At 55.2% G+C, this 24,062-nt stretch overlaps 1 protein-coding gene across 6 annotated transcripts; it reads left to right on the top strand.

The window, feature by feature from the left end:
• The first annotated feature begins 1,273 nt into the window (after nt 1-1,273).
• RRP1B (ribosomal RNA processing 1B) lies at nt 1,274-24,011 on the top strand. 6 transcript variants are annotated; one of them, XM_045036526.1, is made up of 17 exons: nt 1,291-1,502; nt 2,037-2,081; nt 8,734-8,816; nt 10,385-10,442; nt 11,723-11,808; nt 12,368-12,429; nt 12,779-12,908; nt 13,769-13,833; nt 14,265-14,446; nt 16,142-16,233; nt 16,871-16,968; nt 17,872-17,891; nt 18,560-18,691; nt 19,204-19,868; nt 21,734-21,889; nt 22,911-22,974; nt 23,748-24,011. In XM_045036526.1, the coding sequence occupies exons 1-17, from the start codon at nt 1,373-1,375 to the stop codon at nt 23,939-23,941; spliced, it is 2,262 nt and encodes a 753-aa protein (XP_044892461.1). In that variant the 5' UTR covers nt 1,291-1,372; the 3' UTR covers nt 23,942-24,011. The 6 variants fall into 6 exon arrangements, with proteins under 6 accessions (XP_023094434.2, XP_044892461.1, XP_023094437.2 ...); XM_045036527.1 differs by having other exon boundaries at nt 1,292-1,502; nt 18,563-18,691; XM_023238666.2 differs by lacking the exon at nt 2,037-2,081 and having other exon boundaries at nt 1,274-1,502.
• Nucleotides 24,012-24,062: the final 51 nt, after the last annotated feature.

Here is a 24,062-nt window from a genome sequence, read left to right as displayed (position 1 = left end):
AACCCAAGTGTAAGTGTCAAGTTAAATAAGTCAAATCGGGATTGGGCCTTTCCTGTTTGGCAAGGGACGCTAGACCAACGGGCTGTGCGTTCAAAGGAACAGTCGCCACGCAGCCGGCGGCCATGCTCCCACGCTGGGCTCTAAGCTCCAATAGCAAGGCTCAAAGCTCTCCGACAACAGACTCCTCGCGAAGTCAGCCCTGGATAGGGAAGGTCAGTCTAGCCAGCTGGCTAAATAACCGAGACGACCACCATATATTGGAAGATGCCACCTAGTCCATTTACTTGCCCCAGTACGACCACTAAATTCACAAAATAGGGTGCAGCCTGTAGGTTCAAATGTACTGGGTTACTACGATAACTAAGACGTCGTTTATTTCTAAGCTGGCAGGAAGCCAACACTGCCAGAGTTCCCTGAATGCTCTCCAGGCCTAAGGATGGACTCACAAGCACTCCTTCCAAACTCCTGCCCCACACCGGGACCTGCCCCTGCCATCCTCTGCATTGGGACCTGACCCTGTCCCTACCATTCCCTGCACCGGGACCTGCCCTGTCCCTGGACCTGCCCTGCCCCTGCTATCCTCTGTACCAGGACCTGCCCCTGCCATCCTCTGCACTGGGACCCGACCCTGGCCCTACCATCCCCTGCACCAGGACCTACCCTGTCCCTGGACCTGCCCTGCCCCTGTGCCAGGACTTGTCTTTGCCCGGGGACCTGTCCCGGGACCTGTACGTTGGAAGATGCTGGAGGGCCCTGCCTCCGCCAGCAGCAGAGGCTCAGACCTGGACCCCGTCAAGGCGGCCCCTTAATGGGGCTGTCCCCAACATCCCGCCGAAAACCCCAAGGACTGCCATCTTCTCAGTCTCCACCCCGGCAAAGGCGGCTCGAGGAGTCCAATACAATTAAAAACTCAATGCTGTCTATCTCGCAGGTGAGTGATCGATCGGATGGAGATTTGTAGAGTGAGTTTAAAGATTGTACACTACGGTCATCCATCTCTTCCCGGCCAAGACCCATCGCTAGCTAACCTCGCCGCCAAACGCCCAGAGATGTGGCGACAAGAGACAGCGGAGGCGCAGGGGAGTGAAGCCGAGACCGAACTCGAACTGGGCTGCTCCGCCCACTGCCTGGGTCGGCCGCGCTCGCACCCAGAACGCGCTGCGAGCTGTGGCCGGCGCCTTTGTGACGCCATCAGCCCGCGCGCCGCCCCCGCCCGCCGCCGCCGAGGCGAGCCGCCTTCTGCGCAGACGCGGCCCCGGGCTGCTCGGCGGCGGCGGCGGCGGCGGCGGCGGCGGCGGCGGCGGCGGCGGCGGCGGCGGCGGGAGGCTGCGGGTGGCGGGAGGCTGCGGCCGGGGATGGTCCAGCGGGCGCGATGGCCCCCGCCATGCAGCCGGCCGAGCTCCAGTTCGCCCAGCGGCTGGCGTCCCACGAGAAGGGCATCCGGGACCGCGCGGTGAAGAAGCTGCGCCAGTACATCAGCGTGAAGACGCAGAGGGAGACAGGTGGGCGCCCGGCGGTCAGCCGCGCCACATGGCGGCCGGGCAGGGGGGCCGGGGGGGGGGGGAGCCGGGAGAGCGGCGGGCGCGGACTCGCACTCCCGCCGCGGCCCTGTGTGCCTCCGCGCGGTGGGACCCGCTTCCTGCTGGGGCCAGCCGGGTGTGACGGTGGAGGGGCTGCAGCCCGCAGGGGCGAGATGGTCTGCCGAAAGTCTCGGCGAGTGGCGAAGCTGGGAGTGGACGGGTCTGTCCGACCCTGAGCCTGCCCCTTGAGTCCCCAAACTGAGCCCGGTGTCTTCTGCTGTGCTCTCCGTTGATGCACGTGTTTATCTGACCCACACCCACCTGAGGTGCGGGAGTTACAGGAGACGGGAGAATCCCTACTTTGAAAGTTGCACTAGTAAATCGGGGCGGGGGCTGGATAACTAAAAGAGAGTTTTACAAGTGGAGGCAAGGAAAGGAAAATCACGGGAAGAGGGAGCTCCTCTACATAGGCTGTTCCAGGAAGGCCTCTGGGTGACGTTCAACGGATTCCAACAGGCGGGAGAGAAGAGCGAAGCTGCCCTAGGAGTGGCTGGAAGACCAGTTAAGTGAGAGAGGGGGAGGGTGTTAGGACTTAAAGTTGGAAAAGACAGCAGTGGCCAGGTCACACGGGGCCTTCTAGTTCGTTTCTTAACTGCAGTGGGGTGCTGTTGAAGGATTTCATTTACCTGAGCCAAGGTGCGTTCTGTAAACCCTCGAGAGCATGAACCACCATAGGCGGTGGAGCTTTTACGTTGTGCAGGGATGAATTTGGATTTACTGCTAATGCTAATGCATTTAGAGTCTACTTGAAAGAACGGGTACTGTCTATCCCAGTACTGACTTTCTTAGTTTGTTTTGTTTGGAGGAGAAATCTCAAAAAGACTGCCCAGGGAAAAGAAAGTAACAGTCTGACGGGAAGTCAGCTAGAAAGGAATGAGGACCGAATTCCTAACGTCAGTTCTGTTAGGGACCTCCCTGAGGGATTTCATTCACATGGTGTCGGGCATCCCCAGAACACTGAAGGTTCCTAAGTCTAAGTCTCTAGAGCAGATGTGGCACTTGCGCCGGGGTGTCCCATGGGCACCTCGGACTCAGAGGCCCACAAGTGACTCATTTTCCTCCCCCTAAAACCCGTTCTCTCCTGCTTCTCCTCTGCCGCCTGTGTTCTCGTATCTTGGATGCTGTCCCCACTATCTACTCACTCCGGCTGGACATGTGGTGACGGCCTAGACTCCTTCCGGATCTTCGCTCCCCACCCCTCACCCATTGTGTCTTGCTTCTACCATTTTTCACCGTCTGACATCCTCTGACCTCACTGAAGACCCCCTTCATCTCAGCCAGACCTCTGAACTTGATCACTTCCTAACCAGTCTCCTTAACTCCGTTGGTGCTGCGCTTAAACCCATCTTCCGCAAACCAGCCCAGGGCCATCTTCCTAAGGCGGTTCTGACCATGTCACCTACTTCCCTGGGTTTCCAGGTCGACAGGTAATGGTCCGTCCTCCCTTTCTCTTCCTACCTCGGCCCCTACGTGACTGCTTCGTCCTGGATCCGCATTGTTTCTCACCTCTCTACCTTTGCTTCTCTTGTTCACTCCTAGCATCCCGTTCAACACAGCTTCCTCTGGAGTGCCTTGCCTCCCATCTCACCCCACCCCTCCAGGATTCCAAACTATCCAGTGGGTCTCAATGGCAACACTTAGGTTGCTTCTTCCTAATCTGTTAGTGTATCATTCTGCGCCCCCTCCCCCCACCCGGCGGTGGAAGTTTCCAATCTGTCTGCTTGGCTGGAAGTGGGAGCAGTGGGAGCGCGTGCAGGCATCCGCGGGCTCACCTGTCTGAACACAAGAATGGAAGAGAGGCCAGATGCAGTACGTACGGGCCAAGATGGCCAGACAGAACCTGTTGCTCAAACCTTTTTGATGAGCAGGCTCAGGATCTGAAACGCTGAGGGGACACAGGGCCATGATGCCAGGGGGTTTACACCAGTGCCCCCAGGGTCCTGTCTGCTCTGCGCCCATCACACTGAGAGTGATTTGTTTCACGCTTTTGTTTGCCACCATGTCCACGCTGCGTGGAGTACGCTGGGCCTGCATAAGAGGAGCTGCAAGGCGAATGTCAGAGGCGCGGCAAAATAGGCAAGGCCTCTGCCTCCACTATGCTCCCATCAACGTGAGATGCAAGGTGGGAAATAACTTGTCCTGACATTTGCATCTCACCGGCAGGCCCAAAGTCTGTTACCTTTTGTCTCAGGCATAGTAAATAAAATCTCAAATGTTACTGATACAAAGAACTGCCCGTGAGCAACATAAATAGCTTTGTGAGATTTTTTAAGTAATCTCTACACCCAGCATGTGGCTCAAAGTCAGGACTCCAAGATCAAGAGTAAGATGCTCTACTGACTGAGCCAGCCAGGCGCCCCCGTAGCCTTGTAATTTTGGAAACAAATTGGAAATCTTTGTAGTGCTTAAAGGAGCTAAATGTTGCTCTGGTGCTTTAACTGTTCACACAGAGCACTCACAGAATGACCACTGTCTGTGGTTTTACTCATGAGAGATCATTCGTCTGTCTTCAGCAAACACAAAGCACTTACTGCGTGCTATTGTTATTCTTGGCCCCAGGGATAGGGCAGTGAACAAAAGAGACAAATCCCCCCCCCAGTTTTATTGATTATGCAACTTGAAACATTTGACATCTACAGAAACTGAGATGTATCTTGAAGTCAACCCTGTGACTTTTATTTGCCCTCTTTCATTTGGTGACACATAAAATAACTGTACAACTGAGAGTTGCCAGGGTCTCAGATACGGTGATGGGGGAAGTGTCTCTTCATTCTGATATGTTTGGGGGTTCCTGGACCGAGAAGTAAGAATTAATGAGAGCTGTGGATGTGTGTGTGTGTATGTGGTTTTGTGTTTTTGTTTTTGTTTTTTTTTAACATTTATTCATTATTGAGAGACAGACACAGAGTGTGAGCAGGGGAGGGGCAGGGAGAGAGGAAGACACAGAATCGGAAGCAGGCTCCAGGCTCCGAGCTGTCAGCACAGGGCCCAACGCGGGGCTCGAACCCACAAACCGTGAAATCGTGACCTGAGCCGAAGTTGGACGCTTAATCGACTGAGCCACCCAGGCTCCCTGAGAGCTGTGGATGTTTTGACTGACCCTGGTGTGGACTCGCCCCCACCTCACATGGCTCCTGAGCTCATCGTGTGCTGACAGTGGCCGTCAGGCTTTCTCATTTCACAGCTTGTTGGAATTTACTCAGCCCATGTCTCACTTCAGGTTCACCCCGTTTGTTGTGAAATAACTAAACCTATGTTGTTGCCAGAAACTTAAGCGACATTAAGTTAAAGAAACTCAACCCCAGGGCGCCTGGGAGGCTCACTCGGTTAAGCCTCTGAATCTTGGTTTTGGTTCAGCTCATGGTCTCGTGGTTCTTGGGATCGAGCCCCACATCAGGCTCCTCACGGACCTGCTTGGAATTCTCTCTCTCTCTCACTCTCCCCCTCTCCCTCTCCCTCCCTCTCCCTCTCCCTCTCTCTCAGTCAGTAAATAAACATTTTAAAAAGACTGAAAAACAAGTTTAAAAGAAACTGGTATTTGGTTTTTACCCCTAAACTCCCGGGTGAAAATGAGTGGTTTTTCTATGTATATTGAAAATACATGTTTCCAAAGGGAAAAGAGCTCCAGTGGCCCATGGGTGGAGAACGCGAGACAATCCTCACACCTGCCAACTGGGTCGTGCTTCACTCTTGCGAAGCGCTTCTCATACGTGCTTTTAGTTTTGTTCCCGACCATAAGCCGTGCACGTATTGTAGGCGAGGACACAGGCCTACGGGCTCGTTGACGGTTTTCTGCCGCAGCACAGCTAGTAAGTAGCAAGCTGGGGCCTCACCGTGGGTCTGTGACCACCACACTTTTGCTGCCTCACGTAGGATGAAACACTGAGAATATGTCTTCACGTGCAGCCCCTTTCCTGCCCGCCGTCTGGGATCCACTGTCGCTCTGCTACTCTGCTGAAATCCACAGTCTTCCGTTACATAAGCCTCTCCAGAGCTTGCCGCACCTCCAACTCCTACAGGCGTGGGTTCGGCACAGTTACTTGGTCTGTCGCATCGTCACTCGGTGCTGATTTGACACACGGGTGCACTTAGAACAGTCCTCCGGAGATAAACATACACTGTGCTATTTTTAAGTGAAAAAGGCCAGAATTTGGAGTATGTAGAACATGCGATGCTTTTCGGGTTATACACACAGCATTGCATCTGTGCATTTCTGTGCTGCATATAAGTATTATGTCGAAGCACAGGAAAGATCTGGATGGAAAGATGTACATCAGGCAGATAGCAGTGGTCCCTCTGGGGTCCAGGAGGTAGTGAACAAGGCACCTTTGATTGTGTAACTTCTGGTGTAATATATGAATAGGAATTTTTTGCAATAAAAGTGTGTTATTGAATGAGACTCTTTCAGTTACAACTTGACAGAACGTCCAAGCCAAACTAGTTTGAAGGGGAAAAACCAAGCACAGCCTCATGCAGGACCTCGACTGATAGTGCCAGAACTGTTTCCTACACAGCGGACTCTGCTCCCCTAGATCGGCTCCCTTCTCAGGCAGGCTCCCCAGCAAGTGGCATGGTGGCCGAGTGCAGGTGCGGACTGTGTCCCCTTCCAGTCTGCTGGGAGAGGGCGACTCTCCTGAAGCCTGAGCAGGAGCCTCGGCGAGGAGGTCGTCTGTGCCTTGAACCAGCCCTGTGGCCAAGAGGACTCACGCTAATTTGGAATAAGCCCAGCTTGCCGGCTCCCCTCTGTGTCTGGCGAGCCCCACCTAGACCCCTGCCTCCCCCGCTGGGCCCTGCCTGGTAGGGGGCAGCGCTGGAGGGCAAACAGTATGGCAGAAACGGGGATAGCCAGCACCAGGCCTCACACAGGAACCGGCGACATTCAGTCTTGTTTGCTCGTAAGTTTGCCTGTGGTTATGGCTTTCTAGTCCCCTTGTGAAGAGTTTTCTACGCAAAGAGAATGGAAACAGCCCATGGTAACGCTGTGGTAACCTCATACAGTACTTGTTTCCTTGTTTTTTATTACGACTGTTTCAAACATATAAAAAGTGTACCCGTCACTCTGCTGCAGCATCTATTAATACCTGGTTTGTGTAATCTGCCCACTTCCTCCTCCCACGAAAGCCTTAGGAAGCAATCTCAGACATCTCATTTCTTCTCCACGCACCTCAGTATGTGTCTCTAAAAGATGAGGACTCTTTTTAACATGACCACAGTACCCTTATCACATCTTTTTTAAAAAAACTCCTTTAGGGGCGCCTGGGTGGTGCAGTCGGTTAAGCGTCCGACTTCAGCCAGGTCACGATCTCGCGGTCCGGGAGTTCGAGCCCCGCGTCAGGCTCTGGGCTGATGGCTTAGAGCCTGGAGCCTGTTTCCGATTCTGTGTCTCCCTCTCTCTCTGCCCCTCCCCCGTTCATGCTCTGTCTCTCTCTGTCCCAAAAATAAATAAACGTTGAAAAAAAAAAAATTAAAAAAAAAAAAAAACTCCTTTATATGAAATACCTAATCTGTTGGGTTTTCCCATCATCGTCTCCATTTTTCTAGGATTCATCAGAATCCAAGCAAGACCCGGTGTGCCTGCGGTCGTTCGGTCTGCAGCGCCCATCCGTGGTTTTTCCTCTTGGAGCTTGCTTGTTGCAGGAGCTGCGCCATTTGCCCCATGGAGTCTCTCGTGTTTGGGGTTTTGCTAGCTACATGCCATGGTCTCACCTGACATACTCCTCTGTCCCCTGTATTTTCCCCCAAGCTGATATTAAGTAGATTCGACATGATGTCGGTTCGTTTTGGTAAGACCATTTACCGGGTGGTGCTGTGCCCTTCTTTTGCATTACATCCTGCATTGAATGGAGAGTCCAGCGGGCGTCGCGGGCCCAGATGGGTCAGTAGGTTTGGGTGTTGCCGGCCTCGTGTGTCCATTCCAAGTTCCACTGTGCTTTTTCATCTGATGCTTTCCCAGCCATTGGTGATCCTTGCCCCAACCCCAAATTCATTAGTCTTAACATGACTGAATGTAAGTACAGGTCACTTTGACAGAGTTCCTGTGGTCCTGACTGCGGCGGTCTCCGATCTGGGGGTCCGGGGGAATCAGTCACTGGCGCCATAGTTGTGCCAGCGATAGGCGCCCAGGCGTGGCTTGTGCCATCACAAGCGTTGGGGGGGGGGGGGGCAGTTGCCACATGATTTGCCCAACCCCTAAAGGAAATGTATTGTAATAAACTTCACTGTAGTTTCTGGTGTATGGATTTTAAGTGAGGAACTATCACAAAGAATAAAAATGTGCCCTAATAAAATTGTTGATATGAGAAAGGTCTTCAATAACTTGGAAACCAATACCGAGGTATGTAAATATCTTTAAAGGTACAAAGCTCACTCCGAATATACTAAGTAAACTTCAGTACATCAAAAAGGATTTGTTTGCCACTTTTTAATTCTCTTTTGGTACGTTGAAATTACATTGATTCCAAATGTATACGTATCGTGAGGTACTTGTGAGGTTTACCTCCTTTGTCCTACTTTGATATTCCGAAAGATTTTTCCTAGTACCTGCTAGTGAAGTATTAACACAGGCCATTTGTAACATGCCCCAAGACTCGCGGATTGTGTTTGTTCTCCATGACACCTGGGGTCTGCCCAGGACCTAGAAGGCTATCTGTGACTCGTAGCTCAGTCCGAGGTATGGTGCAGGGCTTGAGAATGAGTCAGAAGAAGGCCAACCAGGTTGATGTCCCTTCAAACAGGCTATCATTGCCCAGTAAATGGAAACCATAACCAGGAGGGAAAGAGATCAGGGTTTCGCCGAGTTTGACCTCGTGGCAGGATCCTTAAAAAGGTATCCTTGCAAAAATATCCCAGAGCTCTGCCGGTTTCCGTGGGGCCGGGTACACGGGACGCGAATCCTCATCTTTCGTAGGATTCGCGGTTTTATTTTGTAAGATTGATGAAAGCGTTGGTGTGCAGGATGAGATGATAAAACGACATAGCCTGTGTGTGCTTATTTTGTACCACAAGGAAGTGTGTGCCTCAAATTTAAAAAGACATTGCGGGCGAAAGAATGCAAATGTGGTATTGCTGTCGCTGCCCGTGAGGCAGCGCGAGATGCTGGGACAGGAAATGGGAGGATTCTGAAGTAAGACGTCTGTGCTGTTTTGTCCCCTAGGAGGTTTCAGTCAAGAAGAACTCCTAAAAATATGGAAAGGGCTCTTCTATTGCATGTGGGTGCAGGACGAACCCCTCCTACAGGTAACACACAGTTCCCTTGTCCTCTGGCTGGGTGTTGTGGCCCAGATGAATAGAAGGGGCTTGCTCGTTCCCTGCTGTGTCGGTCCCCCGTGCACAGAAACAGCTTGCAGTCACCGCCCGGGGTTTAGTTGCCCACCTCTCGTCCATCTAGAGAGGGACACGGTGCCCAAGTCACCTTTTCAAATAACGAAGAATATGGATAAAGGGAGAGCTGGTATTTCGCTGTCATGCTTTCATAGGCTGGTTCCACGGTAGGTGTCACGTGACTTATTTTAGTTTCTGTTTCCTCTTCTATTATTCGTGGTCGATAAGGGCACGGCACTGGTCTGAGAGCCTGTGAGCACCGGGCTCTGGGCTTACCTCTGCCGTGATTTAAGTGGGTGCCAGGACCGGGCAGCCACCTTGCCGGGGCCAGGACCTCTGTAAAGCAAGCGGTGGCCCCCCACCCGACATCCCACCCTTGAAGTCCGTGGAGACGCACAGATGTGCACGTGCTTCTGGACCCGTCTGCCAAGCACCCTGAGCCCCACCACCAAGGCGCTGTAGGGAAACGGCTTTCAGTGTCCACAGACCTTTGTTCTGGTGTGTAACAGCTAGTGGAGGCTAAGCCTTGAGGAGCGCGGTGTGAAACGCTTCGATAGATAAAACGCCACAGATTGTATTTGTCTGGATTTTAATGTGCAACTTTGCCACTTTCCCAGACCGCGTAGTAGCGGGCTTTGATTTATTGCTTTTACTGCACTGAACATATTTTGAGTAGGACAGCAGGGCAAAATATTTGTAAGTTACATTCAAAAGTAACAGCCGACAGCTTTAGTGGAGGAAGAAAACGTGAACGAGAGCGTCATTTTCCAGTCTGGAGTTCAGTTAAAATGGGGGAAGAGGACCCGAGGCCAGGTGAAGCGCCAGGAATGCCAAGGAGGACTGTTCTTTTCTCACGTAACTTGTGAACAGGATTCTCTCGCTGACGCTCCCCAGGGTGGGCCTCTTCTCAGAGCCAGCCCGCCCAAGTCTCCCCACAAATGAGCTTTGCTGCGTTGTAGCAGGCGCTCTGCACCTGACCCCTTGCCCTGGACAGAGCCTGGAGGGGAGCCGTTAACCTCTGCTTCACCCCCCCCACCCCCCACCCCCGCCTCTGCAGTCTGCCTCCGAGCAAGCCCAGCACAGGACTTTCTGGTTCCACACGCACCCCTGCGGAGTGGCAGTCCCCGGGTCTACCCATCGGCGATCCCCTCGCCGGCTACCGTGTTCCAGGATCGGGGGCTTAGAATAGAATCTCACTTTAAGGTCTATATTTTTGAAGCCAGGAAGTGACAGCTCGTTTACTCCTGTAGGTCATTGGAGCTGAAGCTAGAGATACTTTTCTAACCAGGCAGCGTGACCCTCACGGGCATGTTACGTTGTAGTCCGCTGGGACCGGAAGTTCCACGTCCGGTAAAATTCAAATACTGACGTGACAGGAGGTCCAGACCCCAGCAGATGCGGGAGGAGAGCAGGCTGGGTGCTGTCCCCTTCACCGTGCTGCCGCCTAATAACCCCGCTGTCTCTGCCCGACCCCGCCTTTGCAGGAGGAGCTAGCAAACACGATTTCCCAGCTCGTCCACGTTGTTAACAACTCGGAGGCCCGTAAGTCCTGACGTTTTCATGACTTTCCAAACTTTCTTGTTCATCAGCTTTGGTAACTTGCCTAGGAAACTAGGCAATATTGTTTCTTCTCCTTCCTTCAAGTTCCAGTTTTCCAGGGGGCTTGTTGCACGTGAACCTGGGGCTTCCTTCCAGGGTGCAGATGTCAGGCGACAAACCTTCCCTGTGGGAGAGCCGTGATGAGCTTAGATGTTGATCCCAAAAGAGGGCAAATAAAAGAGGCACCTTGTGCGGTTGAATCACGGGTGACATCTCAAAAGATTTCAAAACAGTGGTTTAAGAAATGAAAGTCTCCGGAGTCTCCGGATTCTGAGCTGCTTTAACACTCCCAGGGGCCACGCGTGCTTGTGCCCGTGTGTGCTATAAGCTCAGCGTGCCTGGCTGTCCTCCTGGAGACCGGAGCCAGTTGAGGTCGTCATTGGTAATAAGCCGTAAAATAGCCCCGCTGTACCAAGAAGAGCGGAGGGAGAGGTGAATTCTTCCTGAGATGTTCAGGCTTTGATCACTGACAAAGGAAAAAACAGACGGCAGAGTTGGTGGGTGCTGCTTGGTGCTCCTTGGAGCAGAGCCATCCACCCGGCCTTAGTGACCCCAGTGGCTGTCCAGGTCTCAGCCAGGTCCCAGCCGACTTCCACACGTGGAATATCGTCTAGGTTTTCACTTCTCAAGAAAGAATTATGCAAAAAGAAGTAAAACAAACCAAGAAAATCAACAGTTATTTTTGGATGGAAAAGTGGTAGTTTCATGGCCCAGAAGAGAAAAATAGAATGTTCTGTTAGAGCTCATCCAGCTGACGCAGAACATGAAACAAAAAGCTGAGTTTCTCCGCAGCTCGTCCAAGTGTTCGTCAAAATTAAGGGCTTTGGATCCATTGTTGGGTGTAGGTGGGTGGGAAGGGCCCGTAGACGTGGCTCAGAGGGTTTTTTATTTTAATAGAAATATTTAATAGACCAAAAATATTTTAGTAAAATATTTAATAGGAATATTGTAATAGACTTGGCCTTGTAAGTCGATAAAGACAAAGGCCACACGGAGCGTTGTAGTTGAACATCAAGATAGTACCAGCCTTCCTGTCTTAGTAGGTTTTTATTCAAACATGAAGGAAATCACCGAGCACATTTAATTATTGACCAAATAGCTGCCAAAAACCCTTGGAGAATGTAAATGATAAGTGATGCTAGTTTGTTTCTCTGTTACCTTCTTGCTTTATGGTAACGCATGAGCGTGAACACCAAGCATTCAAAGCCTCTTGTTCACTGCAGAGCACCTGTTCATTCAAACCTTCTGGCAAACGATGAATCGAGAGTGGAAGGGGATAGACCGGCTGCGCCTGGGCAAGTACTATATGGTAAGATCTGAGCACCTTACCCCGTCTGCTTCAGAAGCCCCTGAAGGGGCGATGTTGAGCGTCTTGAGAACAACGGGAAAAGGTTTATCTGTGAAGCAGAGGGGGCTCTAGGCTTAGTGTGTTGAGAGGTAACGCGATCAAGGGAGGGCGTTTGAACATGTGCTCGAAGGCGGCTCTGCTCTTTCAGCTGTTGGGGAGGAGTTTGGGATCCTCAGTTAACACTCTCTGCGGAAAAGGAAAAGGTAAATGCAGGGCACCTGGGCGGCTCAGTCAGTTGAGCGTCAGACTCTTGATTTCCGCTCGGGTCACGATCTCACGGTTCGTGAGATCAAGCCTCGCGTCGGGCTCTGTGCTGACAGTGTGGGGACTGCTTGGATTCTGTCTCCCTCTGTCTCTCTCTCTCAAAACAAACATTGAAAAAAAAAAAGAAAAGGTAAATGCGGTTGTCATGACGATATTTTCACTTCGGAGATGCAGGCTGTAGCAGTTCCATCGGGGTCTTTGCTGTGCCGACTGACCTTGCTTTTCCTTTTGTAACCAATTTGTTGTCCGTCTTTAGCTGATCCGTCTGGTCCTGAGGCAGTCCTTTGAAGTTCTCAAGCGAAATGGCTGGGAAGAAAGGTCGGTAAAGGACCTGGGAAGGCACTGGGCAGCCTCGAAACCTGTGAGGTAGCAGTGGGCTCTCAAGCCTTTCCATGAGCTCGTACGAAGTGCCTCCTCTTTGCCTCCCGTTCTCTTACCTGCTGTGAGAGGCAGAGCTCCCCACGCGTGAAGAGCTCACAGCCCGGTAGAGGCTTCTCGAGGGGCTGAGCACACACGCAGCGCTTCAGACCGAGTTCGGTGGCTGCTTTTCCCTCGTGGGACTGTTTCAGCCTTGCGTCGTGTTAGGCGGTGTGGCCCCGGGGGTGAACGTGACTGTGTTCTTCGGCCACGCTGCGGTTAACGCAGCCGTGTGCTTTGTGTTCTTCAGCCGAATCAAGCTACTCTTAGACGTCTTGATGAAGGAGATCTTGCACCCTGAGAGCCAGTCTCCTGATGGAGTGAAGTTCCACTTCATCGGCATTTACCTGGACGAACTGTCCAAAGTGGGAGGGAGAGAGGTAAGGAGCAGACTTCCCGCCAGCGCCAGTGACACGGCTGCTCGCCTGGTCCGGACTCTGGCTCTTCCCCACGTGGGCCTGGAGGGCGGAGGACAGGCTGCTGTCGGCACCCTGTGTCCCCAGCGCCGCTCCCACCCGACCTGACAAACCCTTCCCCGTGCGGGAATGTATCCTAAGCGGCCAGTGGGGCACGTGAACGAGGATCGTGCACTGAGGGCGCTCTCGGAAGGCTTCCTCGTAAAACAGTTGAAAGCCGCCTACACAGTCCAGTAGTAACAGCAGGATGTGCTCGCGGTGTTGACTCTTTAAAAAGCAGGAGGGAAAAAGCCACAGACGCAGCAGTGCCAGTGGCACGCCTCTTCCGACACTGTTTACGCGTGAATGGACAGTGCGGGAAAGGAGACGTGTTTTTAGCCTGCAGGTGATCATCTGCATTTGGAATTAGCAGGCCTTTTTTATTTTTTTAGTTGCACACTATTTTACGAGTGTTCCGCAGCGAACACGTGTTCTTTTCATTAAAAGAAAGCAGGGATAGTTCCTTGGTCCGAACCGTTTCCGATGGTGTCTGAGCAGAGCCTGTCTGTAGGGGAGAGAACGCAGAGCAGCACGGGTTGATGGGGGGGGTTTCTTTGATGCCCCGGTGGCTGGAAGACAGCCGTGACCCTTAGATGACCTTTAGCCTGGCACAGAGCGTCCGGATGATTCACGCAGAGCGGATCTTGGAAGCGGCTCTCCGGGAGAGGTGTTGACCTTCGTCAGCCTACGTGAAAACTGCAAATGCTTCCTCTCTCTAGGACCTATCAGGAGCAAAGGCTCTTTTTCTCCCCTCATCGTTTCCCTGTTTTGTTTCTAAATTTCAGCTTTTGGCAGATCAGAATCTCAGGTTCATTGACCCATTCTGCAAAGTCGCTGCCAAGACTAAGGAGTAAGTGACTGCCATGTTTGTTTTCTCTGTTTCATTTGGTGCTTCGTTGTGGGTGATGGTGGTAAACTTGTGAAGTGCCATGCGAGTACCTGGGCTGGTTAATTCAGAGCCGCGGACGGCTGAGCTCCGAATTTCTGGAAGCTCGGAGTCCTAATTGGGCTCCCCTGGCTTTGCGGTGTGGTCTCAGGCATCCAGGAGCCCCGCCCTCCCTCGGCCACAGCCCTGCCTGCTTTCACCACGAGCCCCACCCCCGGCCTTGCACAGCCACAGCCGCGCCTGGCCGGCTCTGGAGCACGGCAGCCGGTGGGTGAGGCCAGTGGGTGACAGCAGATGCCCGGTGGCTTCTCCCCGCCACACCCCGCCCAGGCCAGGGCCAGGGCCAGGCCCCCTGTTGTAACCAGCTTCTCGTCGCTCTTCTTACACACCCTCAGCCAGACGTTGGTGCAGACTATAGCTAGGGGTGTTCTTGAAGTCATCGTGGACCAGTCTCCTCTTGGACCTGAAGAGACCCTCGAGGAACAGAAGCCTCAGGCAGGCGAGGGTGAGCCCTCTGAAGAAGAAACGCCTGAAAACGAGGTGGTGTGGAGACAAACCATCAGTAGAAAGAAGACCGGTAAGAATTTCCTCCGGCAGTCTTTTTTTTACACAAAGTTCTCATCTGATGGGCACTTTTTGGTATATGTGTTGGAATCTTGCTGACTACGACCTGGAGGTCAGCGCAGGTGGCTCGGCCGTGGGCTCCCCCAGAGAAAGGGCGCGGAGCTGCGTGGAAGGCCCACACCTGCCCAGGGGCCCTGGGTGGCGGGCACGTGCCTTCTCCCGGGACCACGACTCCCTCGAAGGTTTTACATCGTTTTGCTCTTCCTTTGGTTTTTATTTGTTTTTATTGTTGTGGGTTTTTGGATGTCTAAAACATCCTAATGTTGACTTGTGTCTGCAAGGGGGTCCTCAGCAGTCACACTGCAAACACACACTTGTTTCTGTAGCTCTGCTGCCTGGTCTCCCAGGTCCCTCCAGGGCCCCTTCCCTTTGGGTGGAGAGCACTCGCTGTGGGCGGGCACCGTGTGGACTGCTCCTGCGTCTGTAGCGGCTGCACGTGGAGCCTGCGTCCCAAGTTGCAGCCCATCCGATCTGGCGGTGGTTCACGGCGTCTCGGCGCGGCACTGACATGTCATTCAGCCCTTAAAAAGCAAAGATTTCAAGAAGTAATGGGATTTAATTTACACATTTTTTAATAACAGAACACCAAACTCTCTCTGTACAAGGAGCCAAGTGTGTTTTTAACATTGTGCCTTGAAAAATCTGGAAAGAGGGACGCCTGGATGGCTCAGTCAGTTAGGCGTCCAACTCATGATTTCGGCTCAGGTCACGATCTCACGGTTCGTGGGTTCAAGCCCACATGGGGCTCCACACTCAGTGAAGAACCTGCTTGGGATTCTGTCTCTCCCTCTCTCTTGGCCCGTCCCTTGCTCGTGCTCTCTCGCTCCCTGTCTCAAAATAAATACATAAGCTTTAAAAAGATAAAAATAAATCTGGAAAGATACCAAAATGTCAATTGTTGGTCGTGCGTGGCAGTTATGGGTGACTTCTGTTTTCTTCGTACTTTTGTCTGTTGTAAGTTTTCCGCAGTGACCATACATTATTTTTTAACCAGAAAAATCATTATCTCAAAAAGGGAGAAAAAGTCTCATCTTAAATTCCACGTAGGTGACAGAATTAATCAGGTGACCTTGAGCAAGTGTCGTGTGGTCACGGGACCTGTCTCTGGCTCACCCCTGCGCACCAGGTTTCTGTCTGAACCAGAGACGCTCTCCCAGCCTCCTCTGTCGTGCTTGTTAGCAAGCACAAGGTCCTGCTCTCTTCTCCAGGCTGTGCCCTGAGGCCACACCACTAACGAACTCACAGGATTTGAAAAATTGTGAGTCTTCATCTACTTCTTCATGGGCCTCAGCACTCCTTGAATTATCCTTTGACTGCTACAAGTTGCATCGGTATTAATTTGTCTCCTGCAACAGCTCCGTGAGAAGTTAGTGTAATAACGGTGTAGATTTTTGCCACAACCGCAGGTTGACCCCTTGGCCTTGGGCCAGGGGCGCGAAGGGCGGCAGCTGATGTGTCTGTGATGTGACTAAAAGGCAGAATGTGTAATGTGTGCTTTCTCCCAGAGTTCCTCTAACGAGACTCCTTGGGGAGATCATAAGTGTATTTGCAGGGGCTTCTGTGCAAGGAGACGTGAGTGAGGCAGTGGCTCCTCTGGAAGTAGTCGTTGCCGTGTGTTTGCAGCTATGTCTTGGGTGTGTTTTGACAGCACTGAGCCAGCAGCACTCCAGGATGGACGGCGTCCGCGACGACGCGGCGAGAGGCGGCGGGCGCCTGGAGGACGCCGGGCCCCTGCTCCAGGTCGGTACGACGTAGATTTGCCGTGGAGTGGCCCGGCCGGCTGGGAATTAGGGTCAGAGCTCATTATCCACAAGGCCTGCCTGTTAAGTCGTCTTTAATCCCTTCACTCGCCGAAGTCACCTTCCTTACACGAGCTTATTGGAGACAAAGAAACGTAAACGTGACAGAATTTTGAAAGATGTCAGTCTTCACTTTGGCTTGAACCGTTGGGATCTGTTCCATTCGTACGACAAGGCCAGCTCAGTGCTTCTCCCATAAGGAAAGGTTCCCGTGTTACCGAGTGTAAGTTGGACACAGAGACTGAATTTGCGAAGAAGCACACACCCAGGCAGACTTTATGTGGTGTGTTTTCCCACCGGTCTTTTGTTGTTGTTGTTGTTGTTGTTGTTGTTTAAATAAACAAATAAATCAGATAAAGAATAGTTTCCCCAAGAACAAACAGCAAATTTTTCAAAGATACTGCTTAACCATCTGGTCGCCAAACCTTAGCACTCGTTTGTGTTTAATAAGACCGTCTTGTTGCTGGATGCTTCTGGAATCCATGCTGCTGCTTTCTCTTAACAGTGGGAATGACTTTCTAAGTCAGCGGTCTGGCTGCGGGTTTACGTCTCATTTACGTCTCCTTGTTCTCACGCAGTTCGACTACAAGGCTGTTGCTGACCGACTCCTGGAAATCACCAACAGGAAGAACACCCCTCCCTTCAACAGGAAGCGTCTCTCCAAACTCATCAAGAAGTGAGTGACTGGCAGGTGCTCCGCTGACGTCGCCCGGCCTTCCTCGCTTGTAGCCAGAGCAGCGCTGCGCGCACACGGCTGCCCCCCACCCCCACCCCTGCAGCGGATGCTTAACGTGCCCGTAGCTCCCCTCCCGGGCCGCGTCCTGAGGGCATGAAGTATGCTGCTTAGGTGTTGGCGAGGTGGGCAGGGGTTTCGAGAACCCACTCCCTCACCCCCACCGCAGCCGGGCCAGATGTGGTAGTGGGTGTCGCTGTGGCCATCCCAGCCGTTTGGCACGGAGCACCATGGTTGGCGGCAGGGGGCACCTGAAGTTAACTGTCCTCCGTGAGAGCAGGCGCCCTTCGGGGCACTTGACATGCATCATGTGATGTTCAGAGAGGCCCCGGAAGACCTGTCACTCCTGACCTCACAGATGGGCCGGCCGGGGCACAGGGCAGGTAACCGGCTGGCCCGAGGCCGCAGCCACCAGGTGACAGGGCTGGACTCAGACCTGCTGTCCGCGCCCCCTTCCCTGGTGCTCTGCCGCCGGAGTCCTTGCCTCCCGCCAGCACGCGGCCCCTCACCCTCTTGTCCTGACACCAGCACCAGGTGGAGCGTTTTCTCCTCTGGGCGAACGGAGAAGAGAACGGGCAGCTTCAACCTGAAGAAGGAAGTTCTCATCTCTTCAGTTTATGTGAACGAACCAAGATAGAATCTCTGGATCACCACATCCTGGAGGATGTCGGCGTTGAGGGCGATTCGTCCTCCACTTTGGGCCTTTGCCTCAAGCCTCCCCTTCTAGAGGGAGAAGGAAGTGAACTTAACACACGTCCAAATAGCACATCTTAAAAGTTATGTGCAGGTGTTTGCAGAGCATGGGAAGAAGGGGTTTCTCAGAATTTCTCTTGATTTCTCTTTCAGATTTCGGGATCTCTCCGAAGGTGAGAATGTCTGAGGATTACCCCTGACGACGTTACGTGAGCAGGGCCCCACTGAGACGCTCATGCCACATACTGAAACACGGGCTTGAGTGACACTGACTGGGAACACAAGACATAGCAGCCTTTCCCTGTGAAAGGCGTCAGCTCGGCAGGGCCCTTGTGAGAGCCACGGTGCCGGGCCTCTTCCAATCAGCCCACTTTCCCGTCCCGGGGACCCAGCGGATCCAGACCTGAGGCCGGAGGGAGGGGGGCATCGTTGTCTTAGCGGGAAGGATTTCTGGTGGTCGAGGAAGGTGCCAGTTTGATTCCTTAGGAAGAAGAGAAGTTAAGCTCTCGGGGCCGCTTTCCTTTGTTGTGGTCAGTTGAGCCCCTGGAGCAAAGCTGTTGTCCACAGGGACACGAGCGAGCCAGTGGCTCCCCCAGCCCCCCGTGTGCCTGGGCACTTAGAATGGGGGGCAGCTGCCCAACCCCGGTTGCAGTGCAGAGACGGACAGGCCCCACGGTGTCACCCGTCGTGCGCGGTCCCCATCAGTAGCTGGCAGGTTTGGGCTGGGGAGGCGGTGAGGAGCCCAGATGAGCACACAGGACTCAGGTGGGGAATCTTCCCGTGTCAGGTGGGGACAGAGTCTGCCAGTCTCTAAGCTGACCAGAGTGGCTTTGGTGTCCAGCAGGCAGCCTATCCCGGCTCAGTTTTGCTGAGGACATTTCTGCTGAGGGAGATGACCAAACGCTCAACCGAGGAAAGCACAAGAAAAAAGGAAATAAACTTTTAGAGAAAACCGACCCGGAGGAAGAAGGAGGTGAGCTGCACGGCTTGCCGTGGACGCGGGATGGGGTGGAGGACGTGGGCAGCCCGCAGGGAGTGGCGTGCGCCCCTGCAGCCCTGGCAGGCTGGGCCGGGTCTCCCCAGGTCCTTCCAGAGCCGAGCGTCAGCTTTGAACGTGTGTCGTTTTCTGTGGAACCGCTACGGCCTCCTAAGCTACAAGCGTTCATTTCCTCCTCGGGGCCGCTTCAGGGTGGTGGCAAGGAGGTGGAGAACCAGATAGACCCCACCCTCGGGAGCCTGTGTTCTGTTTCCATCTCAGGCCCGTGGGGAGGGCCATAGGGCCTGAAAACCGTGGTGATGGCTGTCCCATCCCTGTGGGAACAGGCCTTAAGAGGGTTTGTGGTCCCAGCTGGGACAGGGAATGGCACCCACGACAACGCTTGCGGGGTGTGGGGGACACGGAGGGCCTGGGCCCTTCTGGGGGTGGGACACGGGGAAACCGTCTCCCCGCCGTGAGCACCTGTGTATTGGCGTGTGTGTCTCTAGGAAACAAGTCCTTCCTTGCTGAGGAAGAGGAGAGCGAAGGCAGCGTTCAGAAGAGAAAAGGGAAAAAGAGGAAGAAGGTCCATCTCCAACCAGAGCATTTAGGGTCGGGGGCTCCGGCCCTGCCCCCAGAACAGAACGGGGGCGGGGAGCCGGAGGGAAGTCCGGGAAGAGCCCAGAAGATGCCTGCGGCTGAGCCGGGGGCACTAGCTGCCCCTCGCCCCCAGGAGCACAGCGTTTCGGGGCCTGCCCCAGCGCAGGGTAAGAGGAAACGACCGAGGAAGAGAAGCCTGAGGGTCCAGGGCGAGAGCTCGGAGTCCACACCACCACTGCCTCGGGGGGACGAGGCCCGGCAGCCGTCCCCTCCGGCACCCCCTGCCAGCGGAGCCCCGGTCCAGAAGAGGCCGAGGACGCTCGGAGCCCTCCCGATCAACGGCAGCGGCCCCCCCGCGCTGGCCTGGCCCCCACCCCAGCAGCAGGGCCGTCCAGCCGGCCCGCCCCCGGGCAGGAGACTGAAGAAAAAGAAGGGGGAGCCCAGCGGCCTTGACCTCTACGACCCGTCTCCTCAGAAAGCCGCCATCTTGAAAAAGAGAAAGAAGATGAAAGAGATGTGTAACTTGGAGCGCCGCGGAGTGTTGAAGGCCGAAGCCAGGCTCGTCCAGGCTCTGGTAAGGCAGCCGTTGCGGGGGCAGGTGGGGGACACGTCCAGCCTCGAGGAAATACAGACTCTTGGTGGCCCTCCCCGTCCCCCATGAGGCTACTCCGAGGCTGCGGGAGGGTGGGCACCGGGCCGGGACGTCGTGCCCACGGCCGTGGGGGGCGCCGCCGTCCCGCAGCCGAAGTGCACAGACCGAGTCGCTGTCAGGCGCTGGCCTCGACTCATCATCAGCTCCTGGCCAGTCCTTAGGCCCTTTCGGCAAAAGACGGAGCCCAGGATTTTCTTCTCTTTTGCTCTTTAACGAAGAGGCCGCCTCTGCTTATACGTCTGAGCCAGCGTAAGCGAGCGGTCAAGCTCTGAGAGGCATCTGTACCCGTGACGGCACAGTTCCGCTGGGACACCAGCCACACCAGTCACGTGGGGGCTGCTCAGGGCGGCCTCACGTCTCAGCGGTGGCGGTAGCAGCGAAAACCTCGTGAGCCGCGAGGCTGCAGTTTTCACTCCCCGCCCTTCCAGGACAGGCCTGCTGACCGTGTCCCCCTCTGGTACTTGCAGGCGCTGCCGTGCGCGGTTAGCTCGCCGAGGCCTTGCTCAGCGGGAACTTGAGTGGGTTGGGTCACGTGCTGATCCCAGAACGATGGCGTCTCCGAGCGGTTAGCTCAGCTTGTGGTCAGAACGAGTCTTCGCTGGGGAAGCCCTCAGAATTCTCCAGCGGGCTCCAGGAAGCCTGTTCTCACCTTTGACCTTCCCCTGACCAGCTCTGTCGCCTGTACCATTGCCCCTTGGCCCTTCACGCGTTCACTGGCTGCTCTTTCCTTGCTGAGAACATCGGGGAAATCTGTCTCGTTCCTCCGGCCCTTGGCAGCCTCTCTCAGGATTAGAACTAGCGCGAAGTAAGCCCCAGGGTCTCGGGAGGTTTTCCTCCCAAACGAGGCCCTGTGTCTCTGCCAGTGGGGCTGAAGGTCCGCAAGAGAGGCCCCCCGGGTCTGCCCCTCGCCGGCAGCGCTGCGGGCTCTGCGAGGGCCGGCAGCCCACTCCCCAGCTAGGAACACCAAGACCTGGTGGAAGCTGGCAACGCGACGTCCGCTACGTTGGGCTTCCCGGACCCCGGGGACCCCGGAGCCAGAGCAGGGTCCTTGCCGTGGGTGCTGGTCAGCTGTCAGACACACAGTGAATGTTCCTCATCTGCCCGTAAGGGACCCGCAGGGCCTCACTAGATGTCACCTTTGCCCTTTCTTACCGAACTTTCAGGAGAGGACGATGTCTCGGATCAGAAATGAGAAAACGGGGGCGCCTGGGTGGGTCTGTCAGTTGAGCGTCAGACTCTTGGTTTCGGCTCAGGTCGTGATCTCGTGGTTCGTGAGTTCAAGCCCCTCGTTGGGCTTTGCGCTGATAGGGTGGAGCCTGCTTGGGACTCTCTCTCCCTCTGCCCCTTGCGTCGGCCTGCTCTCTCTGTCTCTCAAAATGAATAAACTTGAAAAAAGAAAAAAGAAAACGAATTACTTAACAGGTGGCCTTTGAAAGGCAGAAATCCTCAGAACAGGGGACCTAAGTTTAAAGATACACAAAGGCGGGTCTTGTGGGTGGGAAGACAGGCACCCTCTGGCCCGGTGGGCACGGTGCCACGAGAGCGAAGCCGTCGTGTGCGCGTGACTGCGCCCTGCCACGTGAAGAGGTGCCGTCAACCTCGTCCGGGAAGCGGCGGGCGTGGGGTGTCTGAGCTGCAGACACTGAATCCTGGGGGCCCCGCCTGGCTGCGTGCGCACCCCTTCCCCCGTCCCGCTTCACCTCCTTGTGCTTGGGTGTGACCCCTCCTCTCCCCCCTCCCCTCCCCTCCCCTCCCCTCTCTTCTCCTCTCACCCCTCCCTCACGTAGGGCGGTGGGGGGGCTCTCAGCCCCTCGAAGAAGCAGCAGCTGAGGACAGAGAATGACTTCGTGAGGTTCGACACCCCCTTCTTACCGAAGCCCCTGTTCTTCAGAAAAGCCAAGAGCAGCAGTGCCTCTGCCGTCTCTGTGCGCCCTGCCGGGCAGGTCCGTGAGCTCTGCCCAGCGCCCCAGGCCCCCCTGCCCCCGCCTCCGCCCTCCCCACAGCCGCACAGCCCCTTCCTGCCTAAAGGCCACGCCTGGGGCTCTGTGCGCCAGGACTCTGCTTCTGCCCATGGCATGGCACGTGGGGGCCTGTTCAGGGAGCCTGGGTCTGCTGGGCAGAGGGCCCGAGCGGTCCTGGGGCTTGTCTCCTGGTGACCTGGGAGGGACTGAGGGATTGGTCGGGGCACCTGCTGGTGCGGTGGGTGGTGCCTCACCTTAGAATTCACGAAACGGGCCTAGAGGACAGGGGGAGGACCGGGACAAGGGCCCCCGCCCAGGACTCGGGGCTGGTCAGGGTGGGGGAGGAGCAGGCACTGTCCCCGTCACAGTGGCAGGAGAGGGCGGCGGCTGTCGTGGAGCACAGGGTCAGCTCTGCCAGCTGCCCCTGGGTGCCGCAGATCAAGGGACAGGCCAGGGCAGAGGCTCACCGGGGAGTAGCTGCTGTGTAAATGGCCTTGGACCGTGACTGCCATGTTAACTAATCCCAGGTAGGGTGTCCTAGGGACACTCGCCTGAGGGCCTGAGACTTGGCGCACAGAGGACTAGTTCCTCCGGTAAAGCATTTACGGTGCGGAGTGGAATCGTGGGATCCACGCAGCAAAGGCGGGTGCTTCATCATGCAGAGTGGTCCGCATCCAGGAATTTCCCAAATGAGAAACGACTTAGTTAACTGATGAATTGCTGGGACACCAAGATGAGTCTGGGAGGCGCGTCCTGCCCCCTGAGCAAGAGCCCGTCCCGGTGCGTGGTCCTGTCCCACCTACACGCTAAAACTAAAACTCAGTGGGTGGGGTCCTCACGGCCTTGAAGTGCGAGCTGCTTGCCGTCACTTAGAAGCTGTTAGACACCACCGTGCTCGGCTTCCCTCCCCAAGGACGCAGCACGAGGCCGCTATGTGGCCAGAGATGCCAGGTCCGGGGCCTCCACCGCCACCGACTTACTCCCCTTTGTTCTCCCTTTGCAGCGAGACAAGACGCCCTCAAGCTCCAAGAAGGTCACCTTCGGGCTGAACAGAAACATGACTGCGGGTAAGTATGGGGCGCGTCTCCCACGGGGCACCTGCAGGTCCTGCTGTCCAGAGTTGCAAGGGTCGTGGGGACTCGGGGCCTCTGGAAGGAGGCTGTGTCCCCGGACCTGCCCACCCAGACGCTTCAGAGCCTGGGGGGGCATCTGACGGCCCCACAGCCATAGCTGCCTCTGCTGACACGTGGAGTCACCTGCCCATGAGGAGACAGGAAAAGAGAGACAGTCTCGTCTCATTGCTTTTGGCGCTGGTGCCGCTCACTGCTTTGGTTCAGTTCAACGGAAACCACACGTTCTGAAAGTACACGATGAGTTTAAGACCTGACTCTTCATAGGGACCACAAGTAGTTGTGTGTGCGCGCACAGAGTGGGGAGGGACCGTCAGGGAGGCCTTGTCCCGGGAGCTGGAGACGGCCGGAGTGGCAGGTCACCTGCAGAGAAAGGCTCCTCCTGCATCCGCTGGAGCCTCGGGTCCGTCAGCCTTCTGCCGCCACCCGGCCCCCAGAGTCCCTCTCAGAACCCGACCCCCCCCACGCTGTCCTCGGGCACTTGTTCACGCGCTCCCGTGAAGCACCCTCGATAGGGACTCCCGTTCCCTCGAAAAGCTCCCGGCCCGCTGTCTGCAGGGCCTCGTGACGGAGCGAGCGGCCCAGCCCGCGCGGGGCCACCGGCGGTGTGAAGCGGCGAGAGCACCGACGGGGGACGCTGCTCGGGCGGGCGGGAGGGACGGAGAGGCGCAGGTCCTGGTGACGCGTGGCCTTGCTTTCACCCGCCACAGAATTCAAGAAGACAGACAAGAGTATCCTGGTCAGCCCCACGGGCCCCTCCCGAGTGGCCTTCAACCCTGAGCAGAGGCCCCTCCACGGCGTGCTGAAGACCGCCACCGGCTCACCCACCGGCACCCCCCTGGGGGCCAAGAAGCCGCTGAGCGCCACGCCAAAGAGAAGGCCCACGGCTATGGACTTTTTCTAGGGCAGCAGCAGAGTCCTTTTAGAGACTGTTTTTGTACAGATATTCTATAAATTATAACTTTGAAAAGGTGGGCGGTTTTTATTGTTTTATAAATCACCGTAAATCATACAAACGAGGTCTG

This window comes from Felis catus, chromosome C2 (assembly GCF_018350175.1).
Source record: "Felis catus isolate Fca126 chromosome C2, F.catus_Fca126_mat1.0, whole genome shotgun sequence".
Classification (NCBI taxonomy): domain Eukaryota; kingdom Metazoa; phylum Chordata; class Mammalia; order Carnivora; family Felidae; genus Felis; species Felis catus.
Note: the sequence above shows the minus strand (reverse complement) of the source record. Positions and strands in the feature narration are given on the sequence as shown.

Coding starts and splice junctions, on each gene's coding strand:
- RRP1B (XM_045036526.1), top strand. CDS start 1,373: ATGGCCCCCGCCATGCAGCCGGCCGAGCTCCAGTTCGCCCAGCGGCTG. Junction 10,443..11,722: donor TGTTAACAACTCGGAGGCCC/GTAAGTCCTGAC, acceptor TGTTCACTGCAG/AGCACCTGTTCATTCAAACC. Junction 13,834..14,264: donor GTCGCTGCCAAGACTAAGGA/GTAAGTGACTGC, acceptor ACACACCCTCAG/CCAGACGTTGGTGCAGACTA.